At 43.5% G+C, this 24,923-nt stretch overlaps 1 protein-coding gene across 1 annotated transcript in view; it reads right to left on the bottom strand.

Moving 5' to 3' along the window:
• Window positions 1-24,923, bottom strand: part of TENM4 (teneurin transmembrane protein 4) — a gene marked incomplete at both ends in the record, with an annotated part of 363,192 nt that overhangs the window by 190,799 nt on the left and 147,470 nt on the right. Inside the window, one exon of the mRNA XM_080612995.1 lies at window positions 24,017-24,252. Coding sequence (XP_080469121.1) covers window positions 24,017-24,252 — 236 coding nt within the window. The remainder of the gene's footprint in view (window positions 1-24,016; window positions 24,253-24,923) is intronic.

Below are 24,923 nucleotides of genomic sequence, written 5' to 3'. Positions count from 1 at the left end.
TTATGCTACTGTATTCATAATGTATTATATAGGTTCTTTTTTATTCCTTTGAATTTTGTTTAAACCCACCAATTATACCCAGAAACACAGATATCTCTGACAGCTTTTCCTATATAAGACCAAATAAAAACTAAGGCAGTTTAAGATCCAGCACCACAAATGCGACTACGAGCGAGTGCTCCTTAGTATAACTCAGCTCCTCCTATTCAGATCAAAGATTACCTCCTCAAGGTTTGAAACCAAACAGCACCATTTAGCTTTGTGTGATACCACTCTAATTTCTCCAAGTAACTCTACAATGACAGAAGCATCACAGCCACTTAACATAAACAGAACCAGTGAAGAAATAGAGTGTTTCCACAGCCCATAGTTCTTATTTCCTTCTCAAAGATATCGCTGAGCCTGGCGAACGCTGTTAGGGACAAGAGGTTAGTTTGTTTAAGCATGTGCATCAGGAATAATCTTTTCAAGAGGACTGAAAAGTAATCTGAGTAGTTCTCCACAAACAGCATGTTTAGGTGATTTTAGCAAAATCAGTGATTTTTTTTCCCACTTTAATCTCAATTAGGTTGTTTACCATTTATTAACATGAATAAGGTTGTCTTTGCACTACTACATCACAAAACACAGCAAGAGCAAAACTCTCCTTTTACCTTGTTAATAAAGTCTTAACCATTAGGAAAGAAAATACAGTCCTAAAGCTTCCAACAGCAAGGAATCACAGTGGGGAAGGTCTCCTGAGGACCTGCTCAAAACCTGAATGTTTTTATCCAGGTACACATTCCAAGAAGGAATGCCAGCAACACAACTGGTAAGTCAACCAGGATACTTTAGGCGTCTGAAAGTCCATTTCCTTGGCAGAGAAACTGTGCAAGGGAAGAGAGGAAATCAGGCTGGAAGCAAGGAATTTGCATCAAGCATTTGGCATGTCTGTGCTTGCACAGCATCTTTGTGTTTATACAGCTCTCACCCGAGTGCCTGGGCACTTCAGAGCTATTGACCTCATGGAACCTCATCAGGTAGGAACCTGTTATTTCTCTTTCACTGCAAGGAAAAAGAGAACTACAGCAGATTAAAGGACTTGTTTGGGCATTAAAGTGTGATTGTGTGTTCATTCATTTAAGTTACTCCTTACTCATAGGTTCACAAGCCCTAACAGGCATTTCATGGACTGCTCCACCAGTAGGTTTCAGTGTTGGATGCTGCCTGAGAATGCCATTCAGGCTGGACCTCTCCAAGGACCGCAGTGTTACCCAAGTGCCACTGGATGTTTGCAGCTCCAAGTGGAATGAAACCTGTACTGTTCACTACTTCAGACCCAGGCAGTCCTATACAGCAAGCAGCCTGGATGCCTCTTCAAACCCTAAGTGTTTAATCCCAACTCCACCTACCAGTTCCAACTTCATATTCAATGATTTGCGTGAGCTTATACTGGGCATCACTGCTTCAGGCAAGAACCGAGCCAGTGGGCTGTTTGCTCTGTCCTTTGGGTATCACAGTCTAAGTGCCACACAAGCTCTTAGGAACACAATGAAAGCCCATTGTTTCCCTGGAAGGACACTGTCTCTTCTCCTCTCCTTAGGAGGACTTTGTTGCTTGTGGATCATTATCTACTGCAAGAAAATGAAGGCGAAGAACTCAGCATTGCTTGGGATGGGTTAGAAAGCTATAAGCATTTCTTCCAGGCATGTAAAATCCATTTAAAAACACCTGAGAGGAAATGTCTTATGAAGGAAACATCTTGCTTCAGTGTAACGACAGAACCTGTAGTTTGGAAGTGTGCTAAGGGTTTTTTTGACACTATCCATCCCTTTGAGCCACTGAATCAACCATTCAATACCACCATTCATCCCTGAACGCCTGAAAATTGTCTTACTATGTCCCAATATAGAAAATATGACAGAATAACCTGTAATATAGATACTGTGTTATGAAAGGGATAAAAGGCTTGCATTAATACATTAACTTTAGTCTTTGGTGAATGGATTTTGTCTGAAGTAAAAAGCTTCTTGTGTTCATTGATACCATCATCACATAGATCACAGAAGCAAAGAATCCCAGACTGGTTTGTGTTGGAAGGGAACTTAAAGCTCATCCAGCTCCAACCCCTGCCACAGGCAGGGACACCTTCCACTGGAGCAGCTTGCTCCAAGCCCCTGTGTCCAACCTGCCCTTGAACACTGCCAGGGATGGGGCAGCCACAGCTTCTCTGGGCACCCTGGGCCAGCGCCTCAGCACCCTCACAGGGAGGAATTACTTATACCAAATGTAAATCTACCCTCTTCAATTGGAACCATTATGCCTTCTCCTGTCACTACAGTCCCAGGTAGGAAGCCTCTCTCCATCATTCTTACAAGCTCCCTCTAAGCATTGGAAGGCTGTAAGAAGGTCTCCAGTGATGACCCATGAGATCTATGCACACCATGCAAGCAAAAGCACAAGCATCCGAGGAACAGAGATATATTTGAAAATCATTTTGGTTACTAAGTGGCTTAAAAGGAGTTCAGAAAGAGGTGCAAAAGCCTGGAGCTAGTGCTTTATCCAGGGCTTCTGATTTGATGTTTCTAACCACAAAACAAAAGCTTATAAATATTCCCACCCATAAAGCAAACATGCATCATGCAATTGCTGCTGCAGGTAGGTGATATCCACAGGAGCCTCCCTGAAACAGGAACAAAGAGTTGGGTTTACTTTGGAAACACACTCCAGTAGCAGGCAGTTGTTAGGAAGTCTTCTGATCAAGTTTTTAATGTTAGTATCTTCCAAATAGCAGTGACAAGCTGGTAGAACATTCATTCTTCTGCTTGCTCCCCCGAACTGCTGCATTCATGCTAAAAGGTCAAGCAGTAACAGCAGTGGATGTTTTGGGTCTCTACATGTCAGTGGGATGTGTGAAACTGTTGATGCACTCAGATGTTTAAAGGGTTTAAGAGAGGTACAAATCAGCCTTGTCCTGTGCTAAATTGATGCAAAGTTCTTTCTTGTGAGACAGAAAGAAAAAGAAGACCATAATCAAGGAAAAACCCCAGAACAATGGATGAGAGGCACAACCATATACTTTGAAGTGTTAATGTTCCTGAAAGCAAAGTGAAGCTGTAAAAATAGTTTGAGATCCCTGATGTTCTCAGTCTCCAGGTCAATGGAACCCACTGTTGACATTTTCTCTGGCTTTCTCTCCCCCTCTTTGCTCAGCTAGATGGAAGATGAGGCTCACAAAGAGCAAATGCCTTCCTAAAAGCCCCTCTTGTCCTTCTCCCTCTCCCTCCCCAACAGGATGCTCAGAAGATACTGAGCTATTGAAGGCCCCCCATGTATTAAAAGAGCACACTGCAATTAACAATCATTAAAATGTTCCCTTTTGTAAAATGCCATGTAGCTTTCACTGCCTGGGAAGCCTCCTGACATGCCCTTTGCAGAAGCTTTGCTTCTCTTTCCCATGGCTAATAAAACTCCCATGTCTGCCTTCTCTTGGAACGGAAACAAGACTTAGGGGAAACCCTGCATGTGTCCTTTCTGGGCTGGTTCAGCACCAACAGCTTAGATGATATAAAGGCACCTGGGGTCTCTGGCCCATTATACTCCTGTTTTGACATTAAATCTTTGACTTTCACAACCTTTTAACTGTAGCTAAGGACTAGCAAAAAGTGCCCTGAAACTTGCTGAGCCAACAACAGAGTTTTCCATGGCAGAATAAACCAACTTATCCTGAGTCCTAACTCACTTGTGGCTGCCTTCAGGTGGGGAAAAGAAGGAAGCCAAACTCCCATCCTTTCAAGGTTTGGTTACTTTGCTGAGTTCAGCAGTTCAGTGTGATGTGGCTGTCCATTTGATGGACTCAGATTCACTTTAGCAAAGTGAATTTACCCACAGTTTAGCACCAGCTGAGCTGTTTAACCATCCAAATAAATCAAAGTTCATCTTGGTGGAACCAAGTATTCAGGATAATGATTCTTGATGTTTTAATACATTATCTTTATGTGTATTGCACTATTCTGACTCCATAGCTGCTTGTGGAGGTCATAAGCAACATTAGCTGACGTTATCAAGCCAAATAAAGAGGAAAATTATTTCCAAGTTTGTTTTGAAGAGACACAGGCTTTTGGGTATCGCTGTATTATTGCCACTTGCTTATGACACAGCAAAACACTTAAGTCAAAATACTTTACTCAGCAAAGTGGAGAACAAAGAAACTCGTACAGCATTTGGGATGAAAAAGGACAAACAAAGGTAATAATTCACATAGTCAACAAAATGGACATCATTTGGGACAGGTTGATGGAGCGAAGGAATTTGCAGAGAGAGGCAGATGATTGTGATAGATCACAGGGAGAAGAAAAGATAAGACATGCTTACTGAAGCATATGAGACCCCCAGAAACCACCCCTGTCAGCAGAACATTGGAAACCACACTGCTGGTCCTTTATTAGCTCGTTGCTTTGCAGCAAGCTAAGTGTAATAAATAACCAAACTGATCAATTGTGATGCTTGAAATTAAGGCGATGGCTGAAGCCACCGGCTGCTTGGAGAGTCTTTGTTAAAGGCACTCTCACAGCAGCTTGCAGGAACTCTTCTCTCCTGTCCTGTCTTCTCCTATCCTCTTCTTCCTTTTCCTACTGCAGCTGGCCTGGTGCTTTCTAAGGAATGAATAAAACAACAACAGTTTTACTATTGACAACTGAACTTGCCCTGAAGAGTTTCTCAGAACTGGGAGCTCAACAAAGCACCAAGTTAATCATCACCACTGCGAGCATGGTGCAGAGAGCAAACAGCATGTAGGAAAGACAAAGTCCTTTGAGCTTCTCATCTGAAACAACTAGGCAGTGTTTCCCCTAAGAATGATCCATGCACTGAAACTATCTTTACCTAAGGATGTCTATAGGGCTGGAGCAGCTCTGCTCTGGAGCCAGGCTGAGAGAGCTGGGCTAGGTCAGCCTCGAGAAGAGAAGGCTCCTGAAGGGGAGACCTTAGAGCAGCTCCAGTGCCTAAAGGGGCTGCAGGAAAGCTGGAGAGGGGCTTTGGACAAGGGCCTGCAGGGACAGGCCAAGGGGAATGGCTTGAACCTGCCCGAGGGGAGACTGAGATGAGCTCTTAGGCAGAAGCTCTTCCCTGTGAGGGTGCTGAGGCGCTGGCACAGGGTGCCCAGAGAAGCTGTGGCTGCCCCATCCCTGGCAGTGTTCAAGGCCAGGTTGGACACAGGGGCTTGGAGCAAGCTGCTCTAATGGAAGGTGTCCCTGCCTGTGGCAGGGGGTTGGAACTGGGCAAGCTTTAAGGTCCCTTCCAACCCAAACCAGTCTGGGATTTTATGATCCTATTTCAGTACATTTTGCACAAATAACACAGGGCAATGCACAAGCTTTGGAAACATCAGATTCCTCTGCACAGTCACGGCACTCTCCTCAGCTCAGCCGTGCTAACACTGGGCTCTATGTGGAGAAGAGTTTGCCTCCGAAAAGCACCTCACTGCACTGGTGACAGCAGAGAGAAAGAACATCAGGAAAGAGTGAGGAAGAAAGTAAAAGGAGCTTGGAACAGGAAAAAGAGCTGAAGCTCAGTCAGTGGTTGAGAAGACATTTATACATCTTGCACCTTTGCTCTGCCCTCGTTTTGAGCATTCAAGCATAAGGTATGTGGTGGCTACATATTCCTCTTTAACCTTCAGCTTCGACAGCAGACTTATAATAACATAGCCTCTAAAATGAGACCTGAGGTTTGTGTTTTCTCCTTGCTGACAAAAAAGGAGCTAAATTCCACCAGTGAATTACTCAAGGCTAATTTTGACTCAAGGAAATGTATTGCCTTCCCTCCTGTCTCTGGAATCAACTCGCCTGTAATTACCTGGATAGCTGTGTCTCTCTACACTGACATCAGATGATTTCTGTAGAAGTGGGAGAATTGACTGTTGCAGAATTAATCATATTTCTGTGACATTCCATGTTATGAAAAAGAGCTTTTCAGCATGAAATAATCATTGGTTTGTCAATCCTCAATAAATCAAAGAAGATATTAAGAGAATGGAAACAGTAAAACAAACACTAAAAAAAAGAGCTATCAACCAGTTTGTTTTCTTCTTATACTTCTGTTCCATTTCAGTGCTAGACAAGGCTTCTGTGTCCCAGCATGGCAGAACATACCAATGCAGCTGAGGACGGAAACGGCCCTGTGGCCTGACTGATGTTGGAAGAGGGTAAAAGCAGTAAGTATGGATGCAGTACCTTTTACCTGCTCGCCTTGTTTATACGGTCAAGTCCTGGACCAGACAGATCCAAGATGTTGCTTATCTATAAGGGCAAGGGACACTGAGCATTGCAGCTATTTAGCACCCAAGTATCTAACAGGTTCTCAAGTCAGGGATTGAAATATAGGATCCTGACTAAAGATCCCAATGGTTCTTAACATCAGGAATTCACATCATTTAGACATATAGTTTGGATTTACACATACACCCCTGGAAGTGCTCAAGGTGAGGTTGGATGGGGCTTGGAGCAAGCTGCTCTAGTGAAAGGTGTCCCTGCCCATGGCAGGGGATTGGAACTGGATGAGCTTTAAGGTCCCTTCCAACCCAAACCAGTTTGGGATTCTATGGTGGGGTTTTAGGACCTTAAGTAAGTGGTAGGTGCTTTCACAGCCAGCTCAGTAAAGACACATGCTATGGAACACCTCCAGTAATACCTGGGACCCTGCCTGCTGCCTGGCCATTCCTCCACATCCAGAGCTCAAACTACGCATGTACCAGCAGCGTTTCTTTCAGAGGTAATTCAGGCTTCCTCCTTCCCTCCCTCAGAATCACCACGTACAAAGGAGGAATTCAAATTCCTACCTCTTACAATTCTGCCATCAGAGTGGGAACTGCCTCTGGGGAAAACAAAGCATTGTGGTAATCACCTAAAGTCCCAGCTGCAAATGCATTTACTTGCTTTGATTCGACACAAACCAGTTATTTTTTGACCCCTCCTGACTGCAGAGCTGTAGCAAAGCTTTCCAAGACAGCAGCAGATGGTCTACCAAATAGTATTAGCTCCTTCTAAGGAGAACACTTTATATATTAATTTAGTTCCCAATTGCTCTTAATAGGGAAGAAAAAAAAAGAGAGCTTCCAGCTGAAGCATTCGCATTTCTTTGAAACCTTTAAGGAAGTGACTAGAAAGACACGTTATAAAATGAAGCAGTTCAACTCAATGTTTGTTCAATGCAAAGAGTCAGCACTTCCTATTCAATGTCTTCCTAATTACCCCTGGGGATCAAAGACTTTCAAGTGATTGCCTGCCCATTCAAAACCGCTAATAGATGATCACCGGCCCTTCTAGTGCTATAGCAGCTTGCTGGATGCTCCTCATTTCCTGCAGGAAAAGGGAAAATGCAGTTTTAAATGGGTAAATGTAAATATTTTTATGGGTATTTTAAGGGGCATTTCTAAGTGTTAACCTAGAGTTAAAAGACAGACATAGAAATAGTGTGGTTTATCCAAGGAGCTGTCTGCTTAAATACAATCTGTCATTCCCTTCAGCATCTATACCACTATGAAAGCACAACAGGAGATTGAGAGATGGACTTTAGCAACACTTTGCTGCCACGAAGCAGCTTACTGCACTGAAGAGATGTATTTCAGCCCCACAGCTCTAGTAAATGTGGTGCAACACATGCTCAGGCCCCTCTCAGTAAAATAATATTTTCCCTTCTAGGTATCTTTTCTGGCAGAGACCATATCCCTATAAATATTAGTGAGGTCTTTCGTCAAGATCAAAGTCAATTATAAGATGGTCCCACTGTACCTCTAAATGGAGTTTTAATTTGTGTGTATAATATTAGAAATAATGTGTTCCCATTGGGGTACTCACTTCAATTAGAGAAATGAGGACAGGCAGCACCACCACAGGGCCTCCTACCTTGCTTTGCAATTACTATGCTTCTGGGCTAGCCTGGTATGGACAGTATAATTTAACAAAGGCCATTTCATTACACACATATAAAATGTAAAACCCTAATTAAAAGGGGTGCAATTTACATAGGTAAATAAACAACCTCTCACATGCTGCCTTCCTTCTTATCTCTATTAGATATAAGGAAGTAGCCTTCTACCTAATGGCTGGAGAGGGGCTTTGGACAAGGGCCTGTAGGGACAGGCCAAGGGGAATGGCTTGAACCTGCCCGAGGGGAGACTGAGATGAGCTCTTAGGCAGAAGCTCTTCCCTGTGAGGGTGCTGAGGCGCTGGCCCAGGGTGCCCAGAGAAGCTGTGGCTGCTCCATCCCTGGCAGTGTTCAAGGGCAGGTTGGACACAGGGGCTTGGAGCAAGCTGCTCTAGTGGAAGGTGTCCCTGCCCATGGCAGGGATTGGAACTGGATGAGCTTTGAGTCCCAGTCAAGCCCAAACCAGTCTGGGATTCTATGATATCAGAAAACCTGCTTTCCAAAATGAATATAAGGGGTTGCTTAAAGTCCAAGAAATGCAGTTTGCTGTGTAAAAGCCACAAAGAATCCCTGCTTTCATCTATCACCCCAGCACAACAGAGGTGGGATCAGTGTTCAAATGAGCATCCCAGTTTAAGGGTTAAGACCTAAATACTGTTGTAGAACGTGATGTGAGAGGCAACCTCTCAGAGGCTGCCTGCTCATGCCTCCTTCTGAACATGAACATGATTTTATTACAAGACAAGTAAATTATTTGAGAGCGCTGCTTGGGGTATAATCCTTCCATCAGCTGAAAACTGCATTAGTGTTATTAGTCACCATGTACATTCTAATAGCACCGGAGCTCCAGCTGGGTTGTGCTAGTTGATGTAAGAAAAATGAACAAAATGACAAGCTCAGAATCCCTTGATGGCCAAAGCAGAGCTTTAACTTGAGCTTTACTTAGAGCATGAATAAAACTCTGATAAAATAGTAAATAATAAAATACTAGTCTAATAATAATACTCATAATACTACTAATAATAGAATCATAGAATCATAGAATAGTTAGGGTTGGAAAGGACCTTAAGATCATCCAGTTCCAACCCCCCTGCCATGGGCAGGGACACCTCACACTAAATAATAATACTATTAATAATATAATAATAAAATAATACTCTAATAAAATAGTAAGTAAAACTCTAATAACTGAATAAAATGACTGCCTTCAAGTGTATGCTGGAAGAGCTGGAAATTCAGCATTAATTGACACACTTTATAGATCTGCACATGTATCCAGGAGTTTCTTATTGTTTTAACTGCATTGGATGACAAATATGTGACTATTTGTTAAGCAGTCTAAGAATGTTTTACTTTATTTTCTAATTTCTAGTTTCTTCACATAAGCTTGAAATCCAAGAGATTTTTCCAACAGTTCACTTGGAAAGGAAAAAATCCTTTATTTTCCTGTATAAATGCTCAGCAAATGGATACAAAAGTACTGTCTGGGAAAGCTGTAAAGTGTGTGACACGGCAAATCATAGAATCATAGAATGGTTTGGGATGGAAAGGACCTTAAGACCATCCAGTTCCAACCCCCTGCCATAGGCAAGGACACCTCACACTAAACCATGGCACCCAAGGCTCTGTCCAACCTGGCCTTGAACACCGCCAGGGATGGAGCATTCGCTTTTTTGGGTAACCTGTGCCAGTGCCTCACCACCCTCACAAGGAAGAATTTCTTCCTTATATCCAATCTAAACTTCCCCTGTTCAAGTTTAAACCCTCACCTCTTGTCCTATCACTCCAGTCTCTGATGAAGAGTCCATCCCCAGCATCCTTGTAGCCCCCTTCAGACACTGGAAGCTGCTCTGAGGTCTCCACGCAGCTTCTCTTCTCCAGGCTGAACAGCCCCAACTTTCTCAGCCTATCTTCATACAGGAGGTGCTCCAGCCCCTGATCATCCTCGTGGGCTCCTCTGGGCTTGCTCCAACAGCTCCATGTCCTTCGTATGTTGAGGACACCAGAACTGCACACAATACCATTAATGACACAAGAATATTTTTCCTGTCCAGAGAAAATAGGCAAGATCCAGTACTGAACTTCCAGGCAGTATAAATCTAAGGGAATGGTTCAGATCAATGTGAAAAGCTCTCTCCATAACAAAACACAACCTGATGATTGTTCCCTTGGATTTAGGACTAAATCCAGCGCTTAGATTAAGGCAAGTGCTGGCAAGTGCAACCCAGAATATTCTCTTAAAAGAGCCACAGCCACCTTTAATTACACCTTAAAAAAGCTTTTGCTCAAGAAACTCCAAGTTCGTCAAGTCGAGCACTCAAAAGTGAGCAGAGAACAGTATTAAGATTGCTTGTGTGATTTCAGATCAGCCCCCCATGCATATGTAATCTGTAATAGCCTTTAATTCCCTCATCACAGGCTATTTTTTTTTCCACTGGCCCAATGCTGAGCAGAACAATGGCACAGAAATTGCCACTCAACCCTGGCAGCTCCAGCATTGTCACACGTTCAATTGCTTTCTAGGGATGCCATATGTGCAGCCCGGTTGGTAGCAATAGGAGAGGGTTGGAAAGGGAAGGAATACTCTCAGTGCAGACAATTTTGCTACTGCTCTCTGAATAGGTACCTACTGAGCATGTGTGAACTCGGGTTTTCTAGGCTTGTGGCAGCCAGATCTGGGTGGATTTGGGATATGATAAAGGATATGGAGCTGTTGGAGCAAGCCCAGAGGAGGCCATGAGGGTGGTTAGGGGCTGGAGCAGCTCCTGTATGGAGACAGGCTGGGAAAGTTGGGGCTGTTCAGCCTGGAGAAGAGAAGCTGCGTGGAGACCTCAGAGCAGCTTCCAGTGTCTGAAGGGGGCCTACAAGGATGCTGGGGAGGGACTCTTCATTAGGGACTGGAGTGACAGGACAAGGGGTGAAGGGTTGCCCAAGGAAGTGGTGAATGCTCCATCCCTGGCAGTGTTCAAGGCCAGGCTGGACAGGGCTTTGGGCGACACAGCCTAGTTGTGAGGGTTGGAACTGGATGATCTTAAGGTCCTTTCCAACCCAAACCATTCTATGAGTCTATGAGTCTACAAAATAACAGCAGGTCCAACAGCAAGGTTGTGCATAAGTGAACGACCACACAGGGATCCAGACCCCTACCCTCACAAGTCTATTTAGGGCTGTTCACTTATAATTACTTAGGCCATGAGAATTTAGTTCCATCATTAAATGGGAACGTATCAAAGTGCTTGCTCAGGGACACAGGACACTGCCTTACCCCTTCATCCCCAAAGACCATGTTGATCATAGTGAATCAAACAGTATCAAGCCGTGTAACTTGATAAGCTATATAATTTATTTGTTAGAAGGGACTCTTCCAAGATTTTGGCTCTGCTCAGCCAATACCTTTTGAATTCCTTTGCACAATTCAGCTAGCAAGGACCAGAGATCATTCACAACAGTTGAGAAATCATTCACAGTAATTGAGAGATCATTCACAATAGGCTGAGAAAGTTGGGGCTGTTCAGCCTGGAGAAGAGAAGCTGCATGGAGACCTCATAGCAGTCTTCCAGTATCTGAAGGTGGTCTACAAGGATGTTGGAGAGGGACTCTTCATCAGGGACTGTAGTGACAGGACAAGGGGTAAAGGGTTCAAACTGAAACAGGGGAAGTTTAGATTGGATCTAAGGAAGAAATTCTTTACTGTGAGGGTGGTGAGGCACTGGAATGGGTTGCCCAGGGAGGTTGTGAATGCTCCATCCTTGGCGGTGTTCAAGGCCAGGTTGGATGAGGCCTTGGGTGGCATGGTTTAGTGTGAGGTGTCCCTGCCCATGGAAGGGTGTTGGAACTGGATGATCTTAAGGTCCTTTCCAACCCAAACCATTCTATGGTTCTATGAGTGTCATCATCAATAAGAACTGAACACTATAGAAATGCAACCAGTCTGGACCAGCTGGATGCCTAGAGTGGTCCCATGTACATGTTTTACAACCTGAAGTAGTATGTGATGCATCTTTACTGGAGAAGGTATACAAATATAAGTAACCACTAGGACTAATACTGTTTGGAATATCATTAGATTTTCTTAATTAAAAGCCTCACAAAGCCCTTTTGATGCTTGACTTCATTGTCATTTCTACCAGAATTAAACAAGATCTTATTCCAATGATAGTTCAGTCAGAGCTTCTTTTGAAATACTTAGTGTAAGCGTAGCCACTGTTAACAGCTAACAGCCTTGATCTGCTTTGCTTTTTAAAGAGTCTCTGCATAATGAAGTGATGCTACAGTTGTACAACACAAGCAAGGTGCAACGCTGCTGCTATGTTATGTGCTACCATATTTGAAAACAGCTAACATATGCTGTTCTTATCATCTTTCTAGGCAAAAGCTTCTGGCTGCAATAAGGACAGGCTTGGAAGCTAAGGTATGATAAAATCAAATAAAGTGGAAGATAGAACCATAGAATTCCAGAATGGTTTGGGTTGGAATGGACCTTTAAAGCTCATCCAGTTCCAACCCCCTGCCACGGGCAGGGACACCTTCCATTAGAGCAGCTTGCTCCAAGCCCCTGTGTCCAACCTGCCCTTGAACACTGCCAGGGATGGGGCAGCCACAGCTTCTCTGGGCACCCTGTGCCAGCGCCTCAGCACCCTCACAGGGAAGAGCTTCTGCCTAAGAGCTCATCTCAGTCTCCCCTCGGGCAGGTTAAAGCCATTCCCCTTGGCCTGTCCCTACAGGCCCTTGTCCAAAGCCCCTCTCCAGCTTTCCTGCAGCCCCTTTAAGCACTGGAGCTGCTCTAAGGTCTCCCCTTCAGGAGCCTTCTCTTCTCCAGGCTGCCCCAGCCCAGCTCTCTCAGCCTGGCTCCAGAGCAGAGCTGCTCCAGCCCTCGCAGCATCTCCACGGCCTCCTCTGGACTCGCTCCAACATCTCCAATAGGAAAAGCTGGTGATGGTGGGAGAGGTTTTCATTTAAACACAGAGATTCAATGACCTCTAACTACCTATTTACTGAGCATCAGATTCTGATCACTCAAAGTGAACTGTTTAAGTGTTTCTTTTGGAGCTTTACAGTTCCAGCATAAACAGTGGTGCTGAAATCCTGTCAGAGATGGAAAGAGGGGATTGATTCTTTATTTTACAGGTCATCTAGTACACTGCATAGGTAGTATACTTCACACCACTTCTCTTAACACTATCAAGATGTATCTCTACTACATAGCTCAAGTTTAACTACACGTAAAAACCTTAGAGAATGCATCATTGCACATATCCAACAGAAATGTAAGACCTGGCTGCAAAACAGGCTTTGAAGCCATCTTCTAGTTTACATAGAAAATAATGGGAGAGAAACAGTAAACTATAACTGAGGAATAGTTTTCACTGTCAGTAACATCCCTTTCCTGAGCTTACTCATGACAAGTTACCCACAAAAATGTATGGTATTTGAAAACACTGAAAGAAAGCCCATTACAGGCAATGTTTCTCTGTCTCCACTTAACTGCAATTAAATTTCACACTAATTAATGAAATAGAAACATGGACTCAAGGAAAACCCCTTCCAGTAGATATTGAGATCTGGAAAACTGATTCCTTTTCAGCATCTTTGTGCAAAGGTCAATCTAAGCCATGAAATGAAGATCAGAGCAGCACATCTGTGCCACTGTCATAAAGGTGATGTCAGTGTGCTGCTATTTTCCCTTGGGGGAGGGGGGGCTTATAGCAACTGGTAAAAGCTTATAAAGGCTGAGAGCCCACATCTTACCAGTTAATAAGAACAGATGGAATTAAATTCATCCCTTCTTGTATTAAAGATTCTTATATTTAAGATCAGGACAAGGGGTAACGGGTTCAAACTGAAACAGAGGAAGTTTAGATTGGATCTAAGGAAGAAATCCTTTACTGTGAGGGTGGTGAGGCACTGGAATGGGTTGCCCAGGGAGGTTGTGAATGCTCCATCCCTGGCAGTGTTCAAGGCCAGGTTGGATGAGGCCTTGGGTGGCATGGTTTAGTGTGAGGTGTCCCTGCCCATGGCAGGGGGTTGGAACTGGATGATCTTAAGGTCCTTTCCAACCCTAACTGTTCTATGATTCTATGATCTAAAGGGCTATGGGTGATATTATGTGACTAATGTGTGGTTTCTTGATAGAAACTCCAAGATCAGATGGAGCCCTCTGGATATACAGCCTCAACCTGCTTCCAACAGCTTAAAGACTCAGCCATATTGGTGGTCTCCTTCTAAATGGAATTCTTCCAGTGATCCTCCAATGATGAAATAGGATCAGATTTTGACAAAGGGACCTCTTCATTCAGTGTCAAAATAGAAGAATAAGAAGAAATAAAAAGGGAGCATGTAAACTCCTAGAACAATAGGGAAACAGAGTGTGATCTATAACAATCTGAGGCCATGCAGAGACTTGAAAGAAGCTGAGTACATGAAGAAAAAGATACATGCCTTGAAAAAACACAAAGAACAATAAAACATTTTTTAGGCGTATTGAAACCTTGCAAACTGAGCAATGGACTTGATGGAGATGGGACATTGTTAATAATTTATAGCAAAGGCTGAAGTGTTCAGTGAGAAGTTTTGCTCTGGATTTTGCAAATAACTACAATAACATGATTGTTTCGTAAGAAATAAGTTGGGTTTTTTTTCCAGTCCATTAATAACCAAGAATTATATTAAACTATACCTATTCAACGACAAACAGCTTGAAATACGCAGGCTCATTTAACTTGTAGCCAGTAAATGAGACAGCAAAGAGGAATCTGACTCACTGATTAATACTGAAGCAGCTACCAAGAGATTAGAACTGGGTTAATGCTGTGTGGATATTTAAGAAGGGAAAAGAAGAGGAGGCAAGTTAGAACAGGCAGCCTGACATCTATCACAGATATAATACAGAAATCAACTGATGAAGAATGAAGTGAATGTATAGTAACTCAGGCCAACCATATTGCTTTTCTGATAAGTAGAACTTAAGAAACAAAGAGTTACTCATTTTCTGACAATATGACAGTTTAGTGAGACATTTGGTTTAATTTGGTAGGACTTGATTAAAGAAACAAGGACTTTCCAATGGTAACAAGTAATGTATGGATTTGTAAAACTGAAAGATCTTAAATCATCATTGCTGCTGAATAACCATCAAATGTTCAAATTCCTTGTGAAATTTAACAACTGACAGTCAGTCTGAAAGTATCTGGCATTTACATCAATGTTACATCAATGGGGATGATAAACCATGCAGATGACTTAAAGACTATTCAAGTGACAAACACAACGATGAGGACAGAACAGATAAAAGAGCTGGACAGCTACTATATTTGAGTTATCTGAACAAAATATGCCTAAGTTTCAGACAAAAGGCATCACAGGCCATCTCATACACTTAAGATCATAGAATGGTTTGGGTTGGAAGGGGTCTTAAAGCTCATCTAGCTCCAATAAGGGATAGCAAGTTGTGCTCATGAAATGGGCCACTGGCAACTGGAAAGCAGAGAGTGAAAATCACTGCAGAAGCAAGCACAAGAATATAACAATATTGTTGTATAACAACCTCCAAATGTAATTTTTATAGCCACAAAGAGCTAATGAGATCCTTAAACATACAAGTTGGGAAAAAGTGAACTGAAGTAAGCATGTGACTTACATATGTAAAATGGGAGAGCAAGTAGCTGGAGTTTACTAGTCTTCAGTGTCCTAAGAGGACAGCCTTCATGATGCATCACAGTATGCTAGAGATTGGAAGGGACCTCAAAAGATCATCTAGTCCAATCCCCCTGCCAGAGCAGGAACACCTAGATGAGGTTACACAGGAATGTGTCCAGGCGGGTTTTGAATGTCTCCAGAGAAGGAGACTCCACAACCCCCCTGGGCAGCCTGTTCCAGTGTTCCGTCACCCTCACTGAGAAGAAGTTTCTTCTCAAGTTTAAGTGGAACCTCTTGTGTTCCAGTTTATACCCATTACCCCTTGTCCTATCATTGTTTGCCACTGAGAAGAGCCTGGCTCCATCCTCATGACACTCCCCCTTTATATATTTATATACACTAATAAGGTCCCCCCTCAGTCTCCTCTTCTCCAAACTATAGAGACCCAGCTCCCTCAGCCTTTCCTCATAAGGGAGATGCTCCACTCCCTTAATCATCTTAGTTGCTCTAATGTGATAGTGCTTATAGCTTTTACCATTGAAAGTGAAGAAAAGAGTCTTAGATAAAAATGATGGGAATCTTCCTACTCCTTCCTTCTTCCAATAAACACTGAATTAGCTCCTAAAAGATGCACCAGTGACCATGCTCTATCAGTGCAGACTTTATCAGTGCAGACTTTCTGCTTTGCACTGATTTCAGAACATGTTGCAGTCAAACGGAATACCTGAATATTAATACTTCCCAGTTTGCCCACACTGAGCAACTCTTTAGCAGGTTTATATTACCTTCTACTATCCTTTTCCAGTAATGTTTTCTGGCAGTGTCTCTCAATAGCATATACATCATCATATATTTCTCCTACCCCAACAGCTTTTATGCCATGTTACAGATCTTATTTAGGTTGAAACAGTGAATGTTCTTTAATGGAGTTTATATGGTGTGTTTTTTAACATCCCATCTGAATTAATTTATCTCCACAAGAATAACTTTAAAGTGGGATCTTGTACCTTTATCACCTTTATTTTAAAGCTGTGGTTAAATCACTTGGACTTCCTTTACTCTAAACCATAAAGCTGCTATCCAAACATACAATGCAAAATACAAACCAACAAAAAAAGATGCACACAATCCTTTAATAACACAAACAGCTCTTTGCAGGTGATGGAAAATCAGATCTGAGATATAATTCAAGCCACCACTCACCTAAAGCTACAGTGACAGACAACAAAGCAGGGAGAAATACAAGACTGAATATAGCCCGTCTTGGATTTAATATTGTGTCTTTCTCATCTCTCTGCTGATCACTATCATGTGTACATGTACTGCATCAACAACTAAACACCTTTTCTTGGTCTTGTTGGCCGAAACATATATGTAACACTCCTTAATGTAGCTACAGTGAGCTGTACTTTGGGGATCTGTGTTTCATGCAACACTCTGTATCTGTGAATGTCAGAACTGGGGCTGAGGCATTTGAGTGATTCATTGTGGATCTGACCAAGGAAAGCTTCTTTTGCCAGATTCCCACCGGCAGCTTTCCCAAGCTAAGTGCTACTCAACCAGCCTCTTGTAAACTTTACACACAGCAGCTGCCCTCACTTGTTCCCTAACAAGAGTGAAGTGCGACTGAGGCTAACACAAAGCCCTGCAATCTTCCCATCACTCTGCTATGGAACAAATGATGCAAAGAGATTCCTGCAACTCCATGCTCTTTTGAAGGATCAGCTGGATGTTCCCATCGATGGCATCACTCCATGGGGCTGAGACTGATTCCATGTCTTTGCTTTCCTGAGATAATATATAGGAGCTGAATTTGGAGCTCAACAATGAAAAAGACAAGACAATCATTCAGAACTGGACCGAAGGGTCAGCATCTGCCTGGATGTATATTCTATCTTTAGTCAGGTCAACCTCCAGAGTCAGGAACATACAGAAATACAGGCAGACTTTTATAGCCCAGCTCTTGTTGCAGACACTGGGACCAATGCCACCAGCTCTGAGTGCATTTGAACCAGTGCTAAGGTAAACGGAGAATCATAGAATCATAGAATAGTTAGGGTTGGAAAGGACCTTAAGATCATCCAGTTTCAACCCCCTGCCATGGGCAGGGACACCTCACACTAAACCATGGCACCCAAGGCCTCATCCAACCTGGCCTTGAACACTGCCAGGGATGGAGGATTCACAACCTCCCTGGGCAACCCATTCCAGTGCCTCACCACCCTCTCAGTAATGAATTTCTTCCTTAGATCCAATCTAAACTTCCCCTGTTTCAGTTTGAACCCATTACCCCTTGTCCTGTCACTACAGTCCCTAATGAAGAGTCCCTCCCCAGCATCCATGTAGGCCCCCTTCAGATACTGGAAGACTGCTCTGAGGTCTCCACGCAGCTTCTCTTCTCCAGGCTGAACAGCCCCAACTTTCTCAGCCTATCTTCACTAGAGCTAGATGTCATTTAAACTGTATGACTTAGCGGCACTAACCATGCTTGTATGCATTTTGTACAGTAAGAGCCAGCTTTAATGGAAAACCCCCACATATTCTACTGTAAAAGATCAAAATGATAGCGTTGGGTCACGAAGATGGTCCCTCTCAATCAATATCCCAAAATGTTATGTTTCACAAACATTTACAGTACATAAAATGAACTGTTGATAATGCTATAGCACTTTTCAGACTGGATCTGGTAGTTTTATAGATTAAGGGTAAAATGAAGTAAATGAGACCCAAAAGTTACGTAGTGAAGCATATGCAGTAACTTTGTGAAGATGTGCAAGAACCATGAAAGGACCTCAAAGCTCCTTTGGTAACAGACTGACTTCATAAAGGCTTTGCTAGAACAGGCTGTTTAGTTTCCATTCCTGCATTTCATCCAAGATAAGATGGAAGTAGAAAACTTTGACAGATCCTTGAAATCAAAAGAGCAAAAGAGAACTTTATTTGGGGTCAGAAAAGAAATATTAAATAAGACAGAAAATGAAAGAAACTTGCTGGCAGGGCAATAAATTGGCTCATATTTTAACTTGAACAAAAACCTTAGTATCAAGGTATAAATGTAGGTTAATAGATATCACTCATGTTTAATAATTAAGCATCAGCAACTTTTCCTATTGATCTCAAGTGGCATGTAAATACCACGGTAATTGGTGTACTACACATCCAGAGCTAACTGCTTGGATAGATAAGAACTTTGGAGAGCTGCCTTATATTGGGTTTATTCCATAGCATCAAAGAATCACAGCCCAGCCCAGCTGAAGTTAGTTTTCAGGGTGATTCTTAGACAATAAAAAGAAAGACACTTTATAAACACAACATAGTCCTAGCACAGTTTTACTGTGAAAGCATTTTGCCTGTAGCAAGCCATGCTGTTCTTTAAGTGAAGCTGCATCTGTACAGAGTTCAAATGAGCACAGAGCTGAAAAGGAGAGAGAGCTCTGACTCCAATCAAATGAATGACTGTTTTGGCTTCATAATATGTTTTCCAGCCCTAACTTTAATCTAAATCAAATGCCCATCTTTCTTGCTGTTCCTGCAATGCAACCGCAGCACATGTATAGGAAAATTGCAAGTGCCTAACTACATCAAACTGTGCTTCCATCTAGTCTGGAATCTACATCAGACAGAGGCGAATACCTTCTGTTTCAGCAGAAAGAAACTATTCTCCATCACTAATTCATTTAGAAACTATTCCATGGATCTAGCCAAACAGCTGCTGGGCATGGAGACCTGGACAACCAAACAGGTCTTTTCTGTTTCTAAACTTGGAATTCTTCCCCCCAAGCAGTCCAGGAAGGTCAGAGACTCTTTACAGTGCTGTGCTAGCTGGTCTGGCAGCTACCAGCTACAGAAACTCTGCTGGCAAACTATTTGGATAGCAACATCCCTTGGTATATTATCTGTCCCATAAGACTCTCACTATATATTAGCTGTCCATGGCATACAGACCATATCACGTCCCAGCACAATGAAAATTATCCTTGTTTAGCTGTCAGCTGAATGGACAGTCCTAAAACAGGGAATTTCACTTTAAAACAGTGTCTCTTCACAACCTCCTGCAACAGCAAATGTGCAGGTCAGTGACAAGCTGCTTAAAGAGGCTTTCCACTTCAGTGGTTCCAGCAGTGCCATTCCCACCATTTTAATGTCACAGCCCTCATCTGCTACTGCTTTTCCCTTTGGTGTCCTCACCCCATGAGACAAGCTTCCGTGGAGCTCATGAGATTTGCATAAGCTGCGTGTGTGCAAAACTTTGATGTGCATTGTCTTCACTGCCTCTGGATATAGGGAAAGGTGGCAACAAGTCAATCAAAGGCTGGTTAATTCAAATGAAACCCAGCTTTTGGTGTTTAATGCACCCTGTTCTATTTTGTTTGTCATTATCTCTTCAGACCAGTGACTCAGCCCTGTAAAACTGTCAGCTTGATCACAGTGTTGACACATGACACCAGCCGTTCGGCTTCCGTAGACTCTATTTATGCCTCCTGTCCTCTCCTTTCAAACAGCTCAGCAAGATAAATGAACCTCAGACTATGAAATACCATAAGAACTTTCACAACATAATGCAAACTCTGCCTTTTAGCCTTAAACCAGTGATGTAGCAAACTGAACCCGCTTCAGCAAAGAACTTCAGGAATGACCCAATGCTTTGTTGCTTCCATGCAGCTCTTCCTGCCTCAAGTGGTCGCCCACCGCAGTTGTATTTGAGCATCTCTCACACAGTAAGTATTGCTAATAGGAGAGTACTTTGTGCATCTCCTGATGTCTGTAGCTCCACACGCTTGTACTGGTACAAGATCTGCAATGGGTAGTTCTTAACTTTTAAACAGAGGATTAGGATGTTCGGTTGATACGCTGCAGGGAAGGGATGCCATCCAGAGGGACATTGACACGCTTGTGAGGTGGGCTGATGCCAACCTGATGAAGTTTAACCACGCCAAGTGCAAGGTCCTACACCTGGGTCGGAGCAATCCCAGGCACAGCTACAGGTTGGGCAGAGAAGAGATTCAGAGCAGCCCTGCAGAGAAGGACTTGGGGGTGTTGGGCGATGAGAAAATGAACATGAGCCGGGTGCAGTGTGCGCTCACAGCCCAGAAAGCAACCGTATCCTGGGCTGCATCAAGAGGAGCGTGACCAGCAGGTCGAAGGAGGTGATCCTGCCCCTCTGCTCTGCTCTCGGGAGACCTCACTTGGAGCATTGTGTGCAGTTCTGGTGTCCTCAACATAAAAAGGACATGGAACTGTTGGAACAAGTCCAGAGGAGGCCACGAGGATGATCAGGGGCTGGAGCAGCTCCTGTATGGAGACAGGCTGAGAAAGTTGGGGCTGTTCAGCCTGGAGAAGAGAAGCTGCGTGGAGACCTCAGAGCAGCTTCCAGTGTCTGAAGGGGGCTACAAGGATGCTGGGGAGGGACTCTTCATCAGGGACTGTGGTGACAGGACAAGGGGTAACGGGTTCAAACTGAAACAGGGGAAGTTTAGATTGGATCTAAGGAAGAAATTCTTTACTGTGAGGGTGGTGAGGCACTGGAATGGGTTGCCCAGGGAGGTTGTGAATGCTCCATCCCTGGCAGTGTTCAAGGCCAGGTTGGATGAGGCCTTGGGTGACATGGTTTAGTTTGAGGTGTCCCTGCCCATGGCAGGGGGTTGGAACTGGATGATCTCAAGGTCCTTTCCAACCCTAACTATTCTATGATTCTATGATGCTGTAAAGAGCATCCTGAAGCTCGAGACATTACTTCCATTAAGTGATCAGTATACAGAAAAATAGAGTAAATGCCAAACCACTGCCATGGGATCTGATTCAAAGTCCATTCACTTAAATGGAAGCCTTTCCAATGACCCCACTTTGCTTTGGAGGATGAAAATGGTCATTACAAAGATAATTTCTATGGTTGTTTTAACTAACAAGAGGAGATGGAAAGTAGCCAAGTTCCCAACACTCATAAGCTGTTATATAGATTAGACTTTCTTACTCATGATTAAGTTATACCTTACCACTCAAATAGTCCCCATGGCATTGAAAAGAAAAAGATAATACTTAAATGACGACAGGTATAGAATTATAATATCATAGATTAGCTTGGGTTGAAAAAGGACCTTAAGATCATCCCGTTCCAACCCCCTGCCATGGGCAGCGACACCTCACACTAGACCACTTCTCTCAATGCTTTGTCCAACCTGGCCTTGAACACTGCCAGGGATGAAGCATTTACCACTTCTCTGGACAACCTGTGCCAGTGCCTCACCACCCTCACAGTAAAGAATCTCTTCCTTATACCTAACCTGAACTTCCCCTGTTTAGGTTTACCCTTTGTCTTATCGCTACAGTCTCTGATCTGTAAGAAGATGCAACTATGCAAATACAGAGGGGAAAAGAAGCAAAAACTGGACAAAACCCAGTAACTTGTTTTGCAACCAGACCACGTTATTTAAAGGAACGAACACATTCCTCTTCAGAACTGACAGTGTTTAAAGGAATGCAAAAGGCCTCAGCTGAACTTAGTGAAAGCAGTACCACTTTGACCCCCCGATTCAGTTGTTGTCTCCTGGTTTAGGTGATCCCATTCTCACGGGCGCCTTGACAGGATGTAGAAAATAATTACAAATGAAAAGGTTATTCATAATTTTTAAATGAGTTAATTAGTAAACCCCGCCAGAGTCACTCATTACAGTAATTAATAATTGATTATACTTGAAATTAAACACAATTTTTCATCAAAATCTAATTAAAGAGCTGCCTTTTTGCTTGTTGATTAGAACTCTGCCTCTGGTAGAGACAATCTTGGCTAAATATGTTTATGCTGAAGTGAAGCATCGAGTTTGATTTTTAATAATTGATAGTTCCTTTAGAAATTAGTCATTATGACCCATAATTACAGCAGTTCAACCTGATCAGCATTCCTGGCTCCTCGCCAGCCATCCATGGAGCCCGGCAAAGGCCATGGAATTCATCTGGATTAAAAAACAGGATGGCAAAGCACTCGATGGACCTACCTTTTAACCACATTAACTGGGATTTTAAAGAGGAGCTTGAGCTTTTCAGGACTCTGGAAAAGGGGTTTGAGTTGGGGAATACCGAATGGCATTCCAAACTCATCTCCATCTACCAAACAGCACGCACCTCCTCTGTTGGAATGAGCAGGCACTGCTGCTTTGAGTTATAACAATACTCCTCTGACGCCCTGAGATAATGTCCAAAGGAGCCATGTTCAGGGCATAAGGAGAACAGGAGACAAATGAGAAAGGAGAGTCCAAATGTACATAGCAAATGATGAAAGCTGAGTGCATATTTCATCAAACTGCTGCTGATTTCAGCTTGGTTAATTAATCATTCCTGCTCCTCTTCCAGGAGCACATAAAAGTGACTGGAGCATGGTGCAAGGCAGGAGTGGAAAAGTATCAGTCATTAAAGAAGTGTACATAAAAGGAACACAGGAATAGCAATCCTTTGTGGCGGTGCTAATTATACTCATGTGAAATGAAAGCAAAAAATCTGTCGATCCAGGCTCAGATTTGTAATTCTAACCACAACCTTTTATAGATCATTAGTGTACAGGAAGGCAGAGTGAAATCAAAAAGGCTCATTTGTGTCATGAGAAATGGGCTTTTTTCTTACCCATGATCACATCTGTAAGTGTCTGACAACTACAGTTTGCGCTATGGACAGTTTAAACAGAAGTCTAGGAAGGGACCTTTGAGAGACATTTATAACACAAATATCACATCTAACTGAAGGCAAATTAATGGTAACACCCCGACTTTACAGGCTGAAAACCACAATTTTCACTTCTAACGGTGCAATTACTTTTCCAGCAACCACTGAGAATGATGTTTTGCAATGAACACTGACAACCCTTATAAACCAAAGAATTCAGGTCATGCAGAGCTCAAGAAAAATCCCCTCTTTACCACCCCACCTTCCCCTAGCCAAATAAGGCCCTGCTGGACCTCAGGCTAAGCTCAGTCCTTCTCCACCCTCCCAGTCACCCTTGTGAACGTCAATATAGTTGGTGAAATGACTAGCATGTGGCACCAAAAGATAGAATAAACTTGCCTTTTTGTGTGTAAGCATCCTGGTTCTGACCCTGTCCCATCAAAGTCAATGGTGGAGAACTCCCATGGACATGGATGTGACTGGGACACAGACTTCAATGCCTGCTTTAATGGGTTCTGCTGATGGGTTTATCTTACTCCAGGTACACTTTTCTCTATGTAATGGAATGTAACCAGTCCATGCCATTGAAGGGAGCACTCAGGTTTTACTAAGCTCCCCTGGCTCTATGTTCTTCATGACATAGGCTTCATGTTCTTAGGCTTCGTACCATAGCATTGCAACCACCATTAAGCCAACAGAGACCTTATTTCCCCATCCCTTTGTACCCCAACCTGACCGTCTTCTTCCCAACCATTAGCGTTATGGGTGGGTTTGTAGAGAAATGGAAGAAAAGCAAAGAAATAACCAACAGAAATAAGCTTACCTATGAAATACGCCAGCAGGATCACCAGCGTGACTGAGATGACAATGGCACTCAGGGCAGCACATTTCCAGTTACAGTACTTATAGGGTTTCTTCAGGTTAAAGGCAGGCCTAGAGAAGGTACTTCTGGGAAGGGGCCTAGGGGGAGGTGAGTACACAGTGCTGGACGTCAAGGGATATCCCGGCGACGTTGTACAAAAGAGGGGAGAAGTGCCTCCAGGTTTGAACAGGAAGTGCCTGAGGGAAGAAAGACCAACAGCAAGTGATTCTTCACATCAGTCGAAGCTGAGGGAGATGTGGGGTGGGAGGATGGCGACTGCTGCCGGGACGAGGAAAGCAGCTCCACACAATGCTGGCTACGGACATGGATGGCATGCACGGAAAGAGAAAGAATCCAAATCAAACTCGAGTCACAGAGAGTAAAGGAAAACAAAAGAGAACAAAAAACCACAGTGCCAACAATGCCACAGAGAACTCTTCAAGGCCAGGAGTCCCCTCTGTGGAACAGCTGGCGCTAGAGTGAGATGAATACCCCAAGCACAGCTACGACAGACTGGTGGCACGGGCAGCACCGGGGGCCTGCTCACGCTCCCATAGAAATTCCCTATGGAGACTGAAGGGAAGCGTAGGTCAGATTAAAGAGGGGAGGGTGTTTACCAATTCATTGATCACTGCATGACAGCGTTTTTGGGGGATGGCATTGGTGAATGGAGATGGGGAAAGAGAGCTTAAGCCATTCCATAGCACCCAAATTGTCACAGAGGGGAATATTCACACTGCCCCCGCTCGGCAAATTTAAGCGTGGGACAATGGCACGGCTAAAGGCATCAAAGCCCAGAATTCAAGTCCTGTGTGTGGCTAATGGGAAGAGGCCCCTGCTTGCAGAAAGCAGTCCAGAGCACCTCAGT

The sequence above is a fragment of the Psittacula echo genome (assembly GCF_963264785.1).
Source record: "Psittacula echo genome assembly, chromosome: 3".
NCBI lineage: Eukaryota > Metazoa > Chordata > Aves > Psittaciformes > Psittacidae > Psittacula > Psittacula echo.
The sequence above is the reverse complement of the archived record's forward strand: the minus strand, read 5'-3'. Positions and strand labels throughout refer to the sequence as shown.